Source organism: Triticum urartu, chromosome 7 (genome assembly GCF_003073215.2).
Source record: "Triticum urartu cultivar G1812 chromosome 7, Tu2.1, whole genome shotgun sequence".
Classification (NCBI taxonomy): Eukaryota; Viridiplantae; Streptophyta; class Magnoliopsida; order Poales; family Poaceae; genus Triticum; species Triticum urartu.
This window is the reverse complement of record NC_053028.1, coordinates 27,131,807-27,147,375: the sequence shown is the minus strand read 5'-3', so window position 1 is coordinate 27,147,375 and position 15,569 is coordinate 27,131,807. Positions and strand designations below refer to the sequence as shown.

The window sequence follows — 15,569 nt, the reverse complement described above, 5'->3', positions numbered from 1 at the left end:
TCTTTCTTCTTTCAGCCCTCCGGATCGAGCAAATCTTCTACAGGCAGCAGGACAGTGCGAGGCCCGGGAAAAAAGTTGAAGGAGGGCGTAAAGTACAACATCGATTCCATCGAGGCCTAAGAACATTGCGAACAAGTTCATTCGTCAGTGCGAAGTTCTTGTGAGGGACCAACTCCCGATATCCATTCAAGAATGGAAAGAGCCAACAAAGAAACGTCCAGATCTTACTTGGGTCGACGACAGAGCAAAATCAACGCTTTGGGAAAAACTCATGGAACATTTCACCCTACCAGATCATTTCACTGATGCAGATGTGGAGAAAGTCAAGGGCGCTTCTCTTAGGAAGATGGCAATTGCATTCAACACCCACAAGAAAAAAATATGGACCAAGTATGTCGAAGGAGGAAAGAAGACTCCAGAATTCAAGGGAACACTGGAGAAGCAAAGAGTACACTGGCTCGCTTTCGTCAAATTGAAGGAATCAGAATTATCTAAGGCACGGTCGAGAAAAAACAAGGCCAATCCCGCAAAAAAGGAGCAGTTTCATAGGCTGGGGCCAGGTGGCTACGAGGTGGCAATGCCTAAGTGGGATAAGTCTGAGCAAGAGATGCTGGATGCAGAGGTGACTCCAGTTACTAAGAGCTGGCCCCTCAGGTGCAGAACTTGGTTCTATGCGCATGGGGGGCATTGGACCCGAAGACAGGCCAGGTTTTGAAGAAGGCAAGTCTTAAAGGAGCCGAAGATAAGTTACTTCAAGCAATAGAAGATGCTCGAAAGGGGGTGTTCACACCCAACAGAGAGAATGACGAGCTTACGTGCGCCCTGGAAAATCCTGAACACCTGGGAAGAACACGAGGCAAGGACGTTGTTCCATGGTATGAGGGATTTTCGGAATGGAACACCGACTATAGAACCCGTGCAAGAAGGAAGATGAAGGAGGAGAAGAAGAGGAAGCTGGAGGAGGAGCAGAGGAAGCAGGAAGCAGAACACCTTCAAGGCCTAGAATCAGCGCACGCAGACTTGGCACTCAAATTCCAGCGGCAGCAGCAGTAGCATATCGACTCACTTAGCCAGGAAAGGGGGTCTCAGCAGCGGCAGGAGCTAGCGAATGATCCAACATTGGTTAGCATCGTCCCTTCCATGCCGAGAAGCAACGTGGGTTCCGCCCTGGGCAACGCACTTCTGGATAGATACCCTGTGGATGAAATCATGGAGAACACTAACTGTGAGCTACACTTCAAAAATGAAGAACATATCCATGAAGGTGGCGGACGCCATTGCTTATACAAATTCCCCCGAAGCATCCTTCCATTGCAACCCGATTCCAGCTGGCTATGCTCGTGTAATGAAGTGGTGGACCAATATTCAGGGCTAGAGCTTGACATTCTTGGAGGTGACGAGGAGCACACACTAGGAGAGGCCAAACATCGTATTATCCTATGGAGAAAGGATTGCATCATCTTTCCAAGGCCACCGACACCGCGTCAGCCGTCTCCTCCTCGAAGTCCGCCACCGCATCAGCAGACTCCCGCTCCTCCAAGTCCACCAACGCGTCAGGCCACTCCCGCTTCTCCAAGCCCACCAACGCGTCAGGCCACTCCTCCTCCTCCAAGTCCAGCACATCGTCAGGCCACTCCTCTTGCTTCAATTCCGGCACAGCGTCAGGGCACTCCTCCTGCTTCAAGTCCAACACCACATCAGGCCACTCCTCCTACTTCAAGTCCGGCACAGCGTCAGGCCACTCCTCCTCCTCCAACTCAGCAACGTCAGCCGTCTCCTCTACCTCAGCAATCGTGGAAGAGAGCCGCCGCATCTATGGTGCGTAGCGGTACGAGTCGAGGTAGTACAGGAGGCACAGGCGGAGGCAAGAGATTTCAATATGGTCCAAGCCTCACTCCTCTTCCTCTGAGGCCTTACGATATGACCGAGGAGCAAAACGCAACCATAGTGAAGGCCCAAGTGGATGCCCATTTTGGACCGAAACCGGCACCGCCACCAAGGGAGAAAGTGCTTGAGAAAAGATTGACCACTTTATTCGTATGGCTAGACCACCAGCTCCCAAGCCTGTTGACTCGGACTATGAGCGCCAAACAGCTAGCAAAAAATGTGGGAAAACTGTTCCCCATCTGGGAGAACAGGCGGCGCAATCAATCCCCCCGCTTGTTGTGCCAACACATGAGAGTACCGGCGCCCCATGTGGGAAAACCGTTCCCCAGTTGGGCAATCAACTGGTTATAACCGACGAACATAGAAGCCATGCTAAAATGCTCGGTATCACTGTTGGACAACTCCTCGAGATTGAGCTCATGTCTCCGCTTAGAGAGGAGGACATAAAACGGAAATATGTCCGCGGCGAACCTTTGGTAGAGCCTGAGGAGGCCAAGAAACTCCCAACGAGAATGTATGAATTGCATGATTGATACATGACAATTACCAAGAGTTCCAATCGAGAGTCCCTCATGGTGAATGTCATGGAGGAGCATTACTTCCATGGGCTAGCTATCTCCGTTGAGTATTCAGAACTATTTCAGTTATTCAATCAAGATGCACTCGACAAATCTATTGTCAGCTGTTATTGTTTGTAAGTGATTTCTTTCTGTAATTTAAGTCTCAAGCTAGATGTAGTGCTCATTGATCGATCATTACCTGTAATTATCATCGCTATATTCTTTTCTGTGGTATTATGCAGGATGAAGATGTATGAAATGAAAAAAGCTAGACGCTATGGCATTGGGTTCATTGACCCAAATTCCCTTAATGAAGACACATGGCAATACAAATGGTATCAAAAAGATGTAGAGAATAACATGCTAGATTTCTTCAAGCGCCTCAATACCAATGAAGATATACTGCTTCCTTACAACTTCCCGTGAGTCACAGTGTCTTGTACTACAAATTTTGTTTTTGCTTACTAGCTAACTAGATGTTAATAATTAAGTGTATAGGGTTTAGGGTAGTTGATTAGTGTTATGCACATGCCCGCATAATTAAGACATGCAAACGTGTGCGCATGCAGATACCACTGGATCCTGTTAATCATTAGAGTTGAAGGAAGAACAGTTGAAGTACTGGACTCACTACTTAAAAAAGAAAGTGACTTCACCTTCTTGAAGGGGATAGTCGGCAAGTAATTTCAATCATTATTAACTATATCTCGGCCTTTTTAGTTCGTCATTTCCTGATATCAACTATTTAATAACCATTTTATTCATTTTCTTTGCCGGCGGGCAGGGCTTGGGTAAAGTTCATCAAGGTGACTCCAGGCAAATGCGAGAAAAGCTGTTTTGGTTTCAACCCAAGCTAAGTAATTAAGTAGTACTAGCTAGCTACCATCTTTTTAATTCTTGTTTAAATACCATTAATTAATTATAATGCTTGATTAATTATTATCTGATTAAATTCCATTCTCGTAAAGGCCCTGAAGGAGGCGCCGGGGACTGATCTGTGTGCATACTACGTTTGCGAGAACATTCGCATGATGACGTCCGAAAGGAGCAAATCTGATAGACAGCAATGGTACGTTTGCCAGAACACTATTGACGATTTTTACATGATTATCGATATCGAGTCACACAACTAATACACATGCATATTGATCTCCTTCTTAATAGTTCAAATACATGCGGGAGTAGCTCCTACCAACGGAGCGCATACTAGCAATTCAAGAGGAAATAGCGGGATTTTTGCTCGACCAGGTCATAGATCCCAAAGGAGAATACCATTACCCGCTACCCCCCCCATGAACCACTCTCAATTGTCATCGTGCTCCGAAGGCACCAAGGCAACATGTGTATGTGTGAATAATGGTGGTTGTGAGACATTCGATGATATATATGATCAGTTCTACGAGAAATTCTATTTATATATATGCGTAACGCGTACAATAAGTTGTATCGTAAAATACCAGCAAACGAAAAAGAATTAAATGGCAAACACAAAATTAAAGAAAAAAGAAATAATGAAACCAAAACCCCCCATACATTTTAGTACCGGTTAATGCTCTCCCCGCCCCCGGCGCTGGCTCGTGCCACTTGGTGGCCCTTTAGTGGCGGTTCGTGCCGAACCGGTACTAAAGGGGGGACCTTTAGTCCCCACCCTTTAGTGCCGGTTACAGAACCGGCACTAAAGGCCCTTACGAACCGGTGCTAAATCCTGGTTCTGCACTAGTGATAGCCCAGCCCATAGCTACATCCCTGAACACCGTCCCGGCCCAACCCACCCCAAGACTCCCTCTGTGTCGGCCCGACGTGGTCGTTTCCCCCCTTCATGACATGGCGGCAGCGACGCCCGTGAGAGGGGGCACACCCCGGAGCCGCATGCCGGCTGCCTGCGCCTGCCAACATGCTTCCACAAGCTTAGGAGGGCCCACCAAAACACCTGGCGGCATTGATACCCCTAGGTACCCCGTCCCATATAACCCAGACACAGACGACTGCTGGATCTAGCCCTTTGACTTTCGCCGGACGGTGTTTGACCGGTGGAACTTTTCATCTGGTTGTCATAGCCCAGCCCATAGTTACATCCCCAAACACCGTCCTGGCCCAACCCACTCCAAGATTCCCTCTGTGTCGGCCCGACGTGGCCGTTTCCCCCTCCGTGACTTGGCGGCAGCGACGCCCGTGTGGGGGGAGGGAGGCACACCCTGGAGCCGCGTGTCGGCTATGTGCGCCTGCCACCATGCTTCCACAAGCATAGGAGGGCCCACCGCAACACCTGGTGGCATTGCTACCCCCAGGTACCCCGTGCCGTCTCCACTACCCGTGACACGACGGGAGCGACGCCCGTGAAGGGGGCAATCGATATATAATCGAGATATGTTTTCTGCACATAAGGCACATTTAAGTTAATCAAATTTGTTGTAAAAAATAAAAAGGAAAAAATAGAAAATAAATAAAATAATAAAAAATTATTAGAAATGTATGCTGACGGCAATGCCGCCGACATAGCTACGGCCACGGATCGGTAGATCCCTGGATCGATGACGTGGCGTAGGGCGCGGATCGATGATGTGGCAGGCACCATGGGCTAGGTCTATGCCGATGGCAATGATATGCCACTCCACGGACCGGCGAGTGGCTCAGATCGATGACGTGGCGGGCCATTCGGATCGATAACGTGGGCATAGCTATGCCGACTGCCACCGTTAGCCCGTCGGCGTAGGCTTCACGCCGTCAAACGGATGTCGCCGCCTAGGTAGCCGGGCCCATAGATATGCCGACAACCTCTCCTATGCCGACGGCCGCCGTAGGCATTTAGTTCGCGATGCCGACGGCCGACCTATGACGATGGCCCCCGTCGGCATAGATTTGGCCGTCGACATCTGCAGTTATTCTGGTAGTGCGACATCTCAATAAGCAGAGCACCATAGAGTAGCTAGCAGCGCGCGCACACACACACACTAATAATGGCAATGGCAAGGAGGTTTGCCTTTGCATTAGGAGAACAGAAGTCATACAAAAATGATTCGACCATCGGAGAATTCCTTGCTGGTCCCCCACTCAACAACAGAATTCGAAAACAAAGCATTACATCACAAACCCACAGTGGGCACCCTCGTCATAGCATCGTTAAAACACTTACGTCTTCCTTTGATCAGTCCCGCCAGCATTAGAGCCATCAATTCCTTCTGCTCAAAGACTCTTCAATTCCATTCCTTCCACAAGTTCTACACTATGTATGGCGCCAGCGTGAGCTCCTCCTTGATTTTGTCTTTCGGCCAATTGGCAGAGCACAAGTTCCTCCACCACTCACCAATGGATGGTGCTGCTGCAGCCACATCTCAACATTTCAATATGGTGCCGAGTGGTTGCTCCGCATCTACTACAATTCATCATGAACTTTCATATGACATTGATCACATTGTGGTGTGCTGATGACTGAATGACAAAAATAGAATTTGTTGGTTTTGTTTGATGATGTTTCACTCACCAAGATGTTATTTTATGCCTTTCTGAACATCAAGCCCATAAATATGAATCAAAATGAATAAAGTGGACATTTTCTAATATCCCACGGCAACGCGTGGAGCATCATCGAACATATAAATAAATAACGCTAGACAACCCGTCGTTCTGGAGGCATCGAGCGCGCACGACGTCTTTGACCGCACGATGGAGTTACTCGAGCAGTAACAGTGCATTCTTTGGCTGCTGGCGTCTGGTCAGCCGTTGGTTTTTTTTACGTTTGGGGCTGGTTCAAGAGTCGATGGCGGGTGGGCCTCACGAGGTGGGTTTCTCCTTGTTTCGGTGCGATTGAATTAGCCACGAAGATGAAAATATCTCCCTCGTCAGCCCCTCTCGCGTCCTCCTCGATTCCTTCCACTCCCTCGCGACCCTCACCGGCCACCGGCGACCTCCAACCCTTGTTCTCCGCCTCGTCGCCATAGCCACCATGAGCTCGAGCAGAGGAGCGGCTCGGCAGGACGAGGGGGCAGCAGCCAGCCGCGCCTCGTCCGTGTCGCGTGGTGGCCCAGATGCGGTCGCCCCGTGCTCTGCCTCCACGAGCGCGGCCTCGATCCAGACTCGGCAGGAGGAGGGGAGCAGCAGCCGGCCATGCTGTGTTGGCCGTGGAGGAGGAAGGAGCTCATGTGGCTAGGGTTCGGCTACCCTCGTCATCCATCTCCTCGATCTCTCTCTGTCTGGCCGTGGTCTGAAGGAGGAAGAAGGGACCCAACGAAATCGAGCGATGCGGGCTGCAATAGCCTAAATAGGTGGCGGTCGAGACCACGGGAGCGGGAGCGACGGCCATCTCCCCCCGCCCCACTCTCTTTACCTCTTCTATGGAGATGCTTTGCTGGGGACATATGATTTCATCCCATTCTGTACTATCCATCAGGTATGGATTTCTCTCGCCACTTTCTTTTTAGTCAATGACTTGGTGTCTAATATAGGAAGGCTAATTCGTCCCCAATCTAGGCCTCGGATCCATGGCTTCTCCATCTTCCTCCTCCAGCCCCTTTCTCCATGTCGGCCATCCAAGATAGAGACGGCTTGGATGCAAGGGCCAAGCATCGGCATGGATGAAGGCCTCCAAGATTTAAGTGGTCAATTATGAATGACGATGCAGCCTGCAGGTAATCATTTGTGTTATTTGCTTCTTTTCCAGGTTCGTCATATCCATATCCTATGTATTTCATCATCCCATGTGATTCAAGCTCGGCCATACGGTTGTATGCTAGATTAGTATGTACTATATACATCTGGATGACCTTGAGGATTAAAGAGTGCCCTTAATTCCAATGGAAAAATGCCTAAATCTCGCTGTCCACTAATTCACGGCAATGAAATTCTATAACTCTGCAAAAATCGCTTTGATGTTGTACCATCTGAAGCTTTTTCGTCTTCTGAATTGAACAGGCAGGAGTTTAGTTTGGTGTTCTCAAACAGGCCATAGTTTGATGTCCTAAATCTAATTTGGCCTTTCAAGTTAGATATTATCCATGTATAAATACAGATTTCCTTGAATATATATTGTTTTGATCAGCACGAAATAGCTCTAGCCTCTCGTACAATTTTCAGTGTCGTGCATGGGTGGTTTTTGTGCAGTTATGTTGATCTGCATGCATTTTCTGCATTATAGTGTTGATATGTCTCAGTAAAATAGTGAGTACATATAACGTATACAAGCTACACTCAGTTAGTTTTGTTACTAATCCATTGATCCTTTGTTACATTCCAAGAGTCAGGGAACCGACACCCAAATAAATTCAGGCCAGTCCTCGATGTGAAGAACCTAAGGGAGGCGGATCCCGACCCTTATGACAGCCAAAATTAGGCCGCCACTCGTCTCTCTCCCGCACCTGCTCTTCAGATGGCCAACAACATTTCGCGAGCAATGACTACTGTCCAGTTAAGAGCAAGTATGTTTTCTTGCTGAAGCATTGTTTGGATTATAGTTACTTCTCTGTTTCTATCGATAACTACACATGTGTTCTTCTACTTATACCATCAAATTCTTATCTTTTGACATGGATCTTTTAAGAACATTAAATAGACCACCCAGTGCATGTAGAGGTTGTCCAATGCCCTCAACTATAACATGATGTATTCATGCAAGGTGATGTTATAATTAACCATATCTAGAGAAGACCGCAGACAAATTTCTTAAGCACTATTGTGTTCACTATGCTCTCCACTGGCATGTCAGCACTGATTTTATCTTTCTAAGTTCCCAAGAATTAGAATTTACTATTTAGGAAAGATCTTGCTGTTACTTGTCTTTTCAACAGTTCTTTGCTGTTGCTCTCAACAGTTCTTCTGTGTGGAAGGCTCTTTGTTCACACTCAAATACTACCTCTGAAACATGGAAGAAGGAAAAGGTTACTCTTCTGATCTTGAGAAAACAGTTTCAGAGAAGCTAGCAGATGCAGAAGAATCTCTGAGGAAGTTGAAGCAGATCTGTTCAGCACCCTGCATCGTTACTTGAACCACCTTTCTGGCCTTGTAACTGTACCCCTTTAACAGAGTTCGACGTGTATCGGTACCATGTAGTTCTCGGAATTTTTAGGCTGATGGAAATACATAGTTTGACGTGTATCGATATCTTCAGACCTTTGCTTCCGTAGTTTCGCCGAACTGAACTTCTCTAAAATACATGAACTAGAGCTTAGTCTTTAGATATTTTGTTTTTAATTTAAAATTGTTCAGATTGATTACTCCACCATTAAAATGTTGTTTATAGAGGCAAAATGCTTGTATATATATGACTGGTTGATACAAAATCTGGACAGTTATGTCAGACTTTTTATCTTGGCATTTGCTTTTCATGAATCTACTAAAGTTTTTACCTGATGATCTTCTGTGCAGCTATATTCAGGTTATAGGGCCTCTATAGAAAAAGCAATAATTTGAATTATTTTCTTAAATTTGCCATTCTAAATTCCTCAATAATTATAACAACTCAAGTGTATCCATATAGTTACATATCACATTAGATTTTCTTCTTAACTGGATTTTATGCCATGTAATGTAGGTTCTCTTCAATTTGTTGTTGTGCTAGGCATGAACAGAATGGCTTCCTCTTCTTGCGAACCACACTGATGTTGGCTTCTGGTTTCTGCTGTAATGGTCTTTTTTTACTACGGACAGTGTTTCTTGAGGCTATGTCTCTGCTATAGGTATGACATTGTCGTTGGAACTTATACTATGTCTATTTGGTATATATGAATATATCCTTCCAGAGAATACTTGCTTCTGCATTATATACTGGATGGAAATAATTTCTTTGTACGCTAGAACATGGCCTTGCTAATTAGTAGGCATTCCTGAAGGTTTTTTGAACTGTTGGGAGACATGAGAAGGTTTTTCCTGTTAGTGCTTATGATTGGTTTGCTTCATGCTTACTGCTTTAGGACAGATATGTGCATGTTGGTTAATATCAACGTGTGTGGGATATGCCCAGTTATCTTAGCTTTTTGCAATACATGAGATTACTTCTTTGGGAGAATATTTGCTGCTTGCTGATAAGGGAAGGCTAAGTATAGATAATTAATGCGGGTGTTCCAGAATTCAGTGTATACCACCTGCTTATTGTTTATGTATGCCCAAACCAATGTTAGCTGCTTACGATAAAGGATTTTATTTTTAATATATGGGTTATAGAATCCAGCAGATCGCCTGCTTACTATTTATATATGCAAAGGGTAATGCATGTTGCACACTTATAATAAAGGGAAGTTAACTAGCAGAGGCACACTGGTATGATATACATGTTCATACATTAATATTATTACATATATATTAGTCAAAGGGACACTGTTATAGTCCATGATGTAAGCGGGGCTTTTACGTCTTCAATTAGAAGAGGCGTCCTAAAACTTGTGATGTTATTCTGTGGAAAAAAAATGTCGGTACCAAATGCTAATCAAATAAAATATTGTTTTAAATTAGGTACTTGAGTCATTGGCACAATCGGTAAATTTCGGTGGCTTAGATGGAATTTCATTGAGAGGTTCTCTGTCATTGACTATGTGGTACTAATTTGCTTTTATGTCTCTAGGTCACCGCATTTCGGGGGACTAAGTCCGACGACGGGAGATTCTACATATATTTTCTAAAAGACATGTCGCTTGGTCGAGGCCTTGATCATGGTGATATGTGTTTATTCGTCCGGTGACTTAGTAGAACAATAACCTCTGTGCACAGTGATGTTTCAGTTTCTACTAGAAGGTTTCAAAATTGAATGCACGGAGGGTTTAAATGAGTCTTGTACAGGACTGAGAACAAATTATGCTTTCTGAGTTTCAAGCTACTGAAAGTAATTGAAGCTTTGCTTTCGCTATGTAACAATGGTTGCATGTGTTAATTAGTGGTGCACATTTTTTGAGACCGTCCAAAATTCTATTATAAAGTGCTTATATGAAATTGATAGGTATCTGGAACTTCTTGTGCTTGAAACTAAATAGTGGAACACATCACATGCTTATTAGTCATATGCTACCGCTTATCAATATATCTCATATGAAACCTTTTACTTAACTTTGCAAAGGTTATTCCCTGATATAAACATCTTATGCATTTACTTGTTTGTGTAGAAGTGTGATCTGTTAGCCAATGTATTTTTTTAAGTATTACAGTTTTATAAATAGGAGGGAATGGGGGAAATAGCTATCGAAGAATACACCATGTTATCACTCCTAATTCCATAGTATAGTAACATTCACAAGGCAATATAAGTAGGCGTTGGTCTCTAAATAATAAATATTCTACTCCCTCCGTTTCAAAATAGATGACTTAACTTTGTACTAACGTTAGTACAAAGTTGGGTCATTTATTATGGAACGGAGGGAGTAACTTGCAAGGTTTGAAAACTTGGTTCGCTCTCGGCCTTTGCGCCATTGGCGCAACGGGTAATCTAGTCTAGTTTAACAAATTTGAGTCCGAAAAAGGTAGAACCTGGTGTTGGTGAAGTGTGAGGGGAGGCAACCATATCTTGTCATGTGTATCTGGACTTATTATATCTCTCAGCTTCAGTTCCTCTAGACAGAACAAGTTCTGTCTTTAAGCCAAAGTAAACAGATTTTGGCTTGACATTTCCAGTGGTACAAAATCATCCATCTATAGCTAGCCTTCCCACTATGTGGCACCAAATATTGTTGAAAAAAACAAGCACATTACAGACAGTGATTGCTTCTTTACAAAAAGATAATGGATGGACCAGAAACAGATTTTGCACTATGTACTCGAGACACGTGAATAACGAAAACACATGTACTCTACTATTTGACGAACGGCCCACCACATACTCTTTGCACGACACTGCAATAAGCAGAGCACCACAGAGCTAGCAGTAGCACACACTAACAATGGCGATGGCAAGGATGCCCATCCTCGTTGCCGTGGCTCTCGTGGCCGCAGTGGCCTCCTGCAGCGCGTGGGAGCCTAACATCTGTAGGCCGATGGCGGAGGTTGCGGCGACTGCTGTAGATGACGCCGTGGTGCCACTCATCCACGCGTTGCGGCCGCTGCTGGGCTCCGGCGGGCAGCTCGGCAGCCACGGCGGAGTGCCGTGCGCAGGGGCGGAGCCAGGATTTGACTATAGGGGGGGGGGGGGGGGGGGCAAGCCAAATAGATAAAAAAATCTAGTGCAAAAAATAATCATCAAGAACAAGGTTGAGAACTTTCACATTGGCTGCATTGAAAATTTCAATACGTTGAAAATTTGAAGCAAACGGCTTAGTGAAATAACATAATCTTAGAACTGTTTGGTGGCGTTTTTTCTAATCATAGTAGCTGAATTTTGATCTTAGAATTTATATTGTATAAGTTAGACATAGGAATTCTTTCAACTCACAAATAGAAACTCGTTCAAAATAATTTGCATCACGATAATTTTTAAGACAAGCACAAGATCTGAATACTTGATAGCATCTCAAATCACACCCAAAAAAAACAACTAAAATCTGATATAATATCTAGATGAGAACTAAGAGAGATTAGTATATAGTGTGATGTGTTAACCTTGGCTCATTCGAGGCTGGAGCAGTGAAGTAGGCTGCATCGCCGATTGTGCGCATGAATCAGATGATGAGCAGTAGAGCAGGGAAAGTAGAGGCAGACGGACGGCGGCGGCGGCGCCTAATCCCAGGTTTTTTTAGGGATACCTAATCCTAGATACATGCTAATCAGTAATCATAGGAGAACGTGGCTCCCACGAGACTAGAGCGGAAGGCTAACTGGCCAACGATCCGGACGGTAGTGCTTTTACATGGGCTTTTTTTTTTCTTCTCCAAAATACACGTTGAGATAGGGGGGGAGGGCGAGTAGGTGTGCACTGGCCGTGCGACAGCTGGCGGCTGGGCGTGGAGGCGTATAACGTGCGGGACTGGAAGACGGTCCCCGCCAACTGCGAGGGATACGTGGGCCACTACATGCTCAGCAGCCACTACCGCCGCGACTCCAAGGTCGTCATCGACCAGGCCATCACCTACCTTGACAGCCTCAGGCTCGCCGGCAATGGCAACGAGGTGTGCATTGTTAGAAGGGAGAGAGGGATTTGGTGGAATTGTTATTGTATTGCTTGAGCCTCGTGGGCATATATATATAGGAGTACATGGTTAACTTGGAGTACAAGACAAGCCGGAACATATCCTAATCTATCTCATATTTCCTAACTAAACATAATACTCAACATCCCCCCGCAGTCACGACAGTAGCGACGCAGACAGGTGAGACTGGAGAAGAATCTGAGGGCAAGCCGACGGACACCCTCCCACAGTCGTAACGGTTGACGCGTCGCGGAAGACGTGGCTGGAGTGGAAACCAACGAGGTTGCTCAAGCAAGGCGGTAGCCCTTTGTACCATTTGTCGAGGTAGCCGAGAGTGTAGGGTGGTGTAGCTGTGGTCGAGGTAGCCGAGTGCGAGGGACGCCGTGGTCGATGTCGAGTCGGGGTGGCCGGTGTCGAGGTAGTCATCGTGGACCGGGAAGAAGAGCGGCGGTGGCGGCCTGAGGAGGCGGTAGCTAGGTCAGAAGCGCGCCGACAGTGCTCGAAGTAGGCGAGGAAGAACCTGATACCATGACGAAAACCGGCGTGGACGGTGGCGTTCCCGCGCATAGGAAGTCGGCGCGACGCATACCACGTAGAAGTCGATGCGCAGGGACGACGAAGTGGACCGCGCGCCGCGACGCTACGGCCCGAAGGGGCGACGCAGCAGCAGCGCGTGAGTCAGGGCGACGACGGGAAAGATCTCAGGAAGGTTACAGGAACCGCATGCCACGCTCGCTACAATCCGACGGGACAACACAGCGGCAACGCGAGAGTCGGTGCAGCCTCGGGGATGATCTCGGGGCAGCGATTGACCGCGGGCCGCGGCAGTACGGCCCAAAAGAACTACACAGCGGCAGCGCACGGATCGATGCAGCCGGGGAAAAACCATGGGGCGGCGACGTAGCAGTCCGATGGGACGACGCAGCTGCAACCGTTCGCTCGATCGGTAATATGTGCGGGCACTCGATGACGATCTGCATCCTGTGAAGACAAAGATCGAAGACGCAAACCATCGACGAGGTATCCGCGACGTGAGTCACGCGGCTCATACGTGGCAGCCTGGCAGGAGCACGAACAGGCAAGGACGCATCGTACAGGCCGCAGGCATGCAAGCGGCACGCGCAAGCAGCCGGGCCTGAGCACAACACATATACTTAGATTGAATCCTGCTTAAGCAGCCGGGCCTGAGCACAACACATATAGATTGAATCCTGTTTGTGACGTCCAAAACGTCCTCATCCAGGATATTGCATCGATGCATGCAACTAGCTATGCACGTGAGCATGTCACAGATGCTAGCCTGGACGCGGACGGAGACGAAGAGTCCGGCCAACCGACTCGTGGTCGCACAAATCGCAGAGGCGTGCGGGACGACGAGGTGGTGGCCGGTGTAGTCTCAGCAAAGGATGAAATAGAGGCGCGCGTAGATGTCGACGGGGCGGGCGACGCAGACCGATCTATAGACTGGAAAACCAAAAAGAACACCGATCAAGTGATTGGCAGAGAGAAAATCCCCAATTAACAGATCGGGAAAAAAACTCTTTAAGGCAGCCGGCCAACACAGTCGGCGGACGAACCCTAGGTACCTGCGGCACCGCCCTCGGCGGTGGTCATGGAGGCCGACCACCCCGAGGGCGGCGCAGAGCGGAAGCGGCGAGCGACGGCTAGGGTTTGAATCGGTTAGGCTGATACCATGTTAGAAGGGAGAGAGGGATTTGATGAAATTGTCGTTGTATTGCTTGAGCCTTGTGGGCATATATACTATATAGAAGTACATGATCAACTTGGAGTACAAGACAAGCCGGAATATATCCTAGTCTATCTCATATTTCCTAACTAAACATAATACTCAACACACATTATATATGCTATTTCTTGCAGGTGTATTTGAGCAGGGGCCTGCGCTGATCTTTCAGTTTAGCTGAAGTTAAAAATTCTATGTGTACCTTGTTGAAATTAACCCACTAGAAAACACCAGTAGGGGCCTGCGCTGATCTAGATTAGTAGTACCATATGACGTGAAAATTCACATTGCGTGTGATACAACGACCGATGTCTAAGGAACAACATAAAGATGGTTGAATTTCTTCAGTATGCATATCTACTAGCTGACATCTCATTAACCCATGGGCATGTAATAATATATACACATCAACTCATCCGCAGGGCTAGGCCATACAACGCGACGAGCTACAACGCGTACGTGTTCTAGGGGAGCGCGCCTGCGCTACCGGAGACAAAGCGGCTGTACTACTAGCTGCTCGCAGTGGGCATCAAGCCGGTGTTCCTAACAGGCCGGACCGAGGACCAGAGGGCCATCACAGTTGCCAACCTCCGCCGCCAGGGCATCTCTGCATGGATGAACCTGCTGCTCAAGCAACCAGGGTTCAAGGGCTCCGCAGTGACCTACAAATCCGGCGAGAGGCAACAGCTGCAGGACGCTGGGTATGTCATCGTGGGAAACATCGGCGACCAGTGGAGCGACATCCTTGGCGCGCCTGAGGGCGCTCGCACCTTCAAGTTGCCCGACCCCATGTACTACATCGGTTAGGCCTCTAGCCATTGATTTCTCGTGGTCGATGAACAATAAGCTCCATCCTCTGAATAACTATGTGCATGTCCCATGCATGATCCCCTCTATCTCTATGGTTGTTGCCTAGTTAGTTTCCTCAGTGAACACACGGAAGAGAGGCCCCCCGCGTCGCCCCCACTCGGGCGACTCGGATGGGATCTAAAACCCTAGCCGCCGGGGGTCCCCATCCGTCCTCCCCTCCCTCCGCCGCCGCTGAAGGACGCCACCGGCTATAGCCCGGGGCTGATGGCGGTGGCGGGGGTCTTCCCTCTTGCCTGCGCCATGCGGGCGGTGCGGAGCCCCGCGACGTGGGTGGCACGGCCGATCTGGCCTGGCGGCGCGGCGGGCCTGCCTTCCGGCGGCGGCGTGACGGCTGCCTCGGCCAAGGGCGGCGATGGTGGGGTGCGGTAGCCGGCCCTGCCTCGGGCTGCGTGGCGGCGTTCGGCGGCGGCGGCCGGGTCTGCGGCGACACAACATCTGACCTCGAATCGGCGGTGGCGGCATGGAGGGCCT

General features: G+C 47.9%; 1 protein-coding gene and 1 long non-coding RNA gene across 2 annotated transcripts; both read left to right on the top strand.

Annotated features, from left to right (window-relative positions):
- The first annotated feature begins 6,277 nt into the window (after positions 1 to 6,277).
- On the top strand, positions 6,278 to 10,361 carry LOC125523832. The gene is made up of 5 exons (XR_007290449.1): positions 6,278 to 6,834; positions 6,915 to 7,072; positions 7,679 to 7,858; positions 8,251 to 9,115; positions 9,997 to 10,361. It is a non-coding gene; the product is annotated as an uncharacterized LOC125523832 (long non-coding RNA).
- Positions 10,362 to 11,302: 941 nt separating this feature from the next.
- Positions 11,303 to 15,035, top strand: LOC125518218 (stem 31 kDa glycoprotein-like). The gene is made up of 4 exons (XM_048683134.1): positions 11,303 to 11,502; positions 12,274 to 12,463; positions 13,728 to 13,976; positions 14,742 to 15,035. The coding sequence occupies exons 1-4, from the start codon at positions 11,303 to 11,305 to the stop codon at positions 15,033 to 15,035; spliced, it is 933 nt and encodes a 310-aa protein (XP_048539091.1).
- Positions 15,036 to 15,569: the final 534 nt, after the last annotated feature.

What these genes read in the sequence shown, in the direction of transcription:
- LOC125518218 (XM_048683134.1), top strand. Translation starts at nt 11,303, where the DNA reads ATGGCGATGGCAAGGATGCCCATCCTCGTTGCCGTGGCTCTCGTGGCC. An exon ending in CTCGGCAGCCACGGCGGAGT is followed by an intron (nt 11,503 to 12,273) that starts GCCGTGCGCAGG and finishes AGGTGTGCACTG; the next exon opens with GCCGTGCGACAGCTGGCGGC. An exon ending in CCAAAAAGAACACCGATCAA is followed by an intron (nt 13,977 to 14,741) that starts GTGATTGGCAGA and finishes CTGTACTACTAG; the next exon opens with CTGCTCGCAGTGGGCATCAA.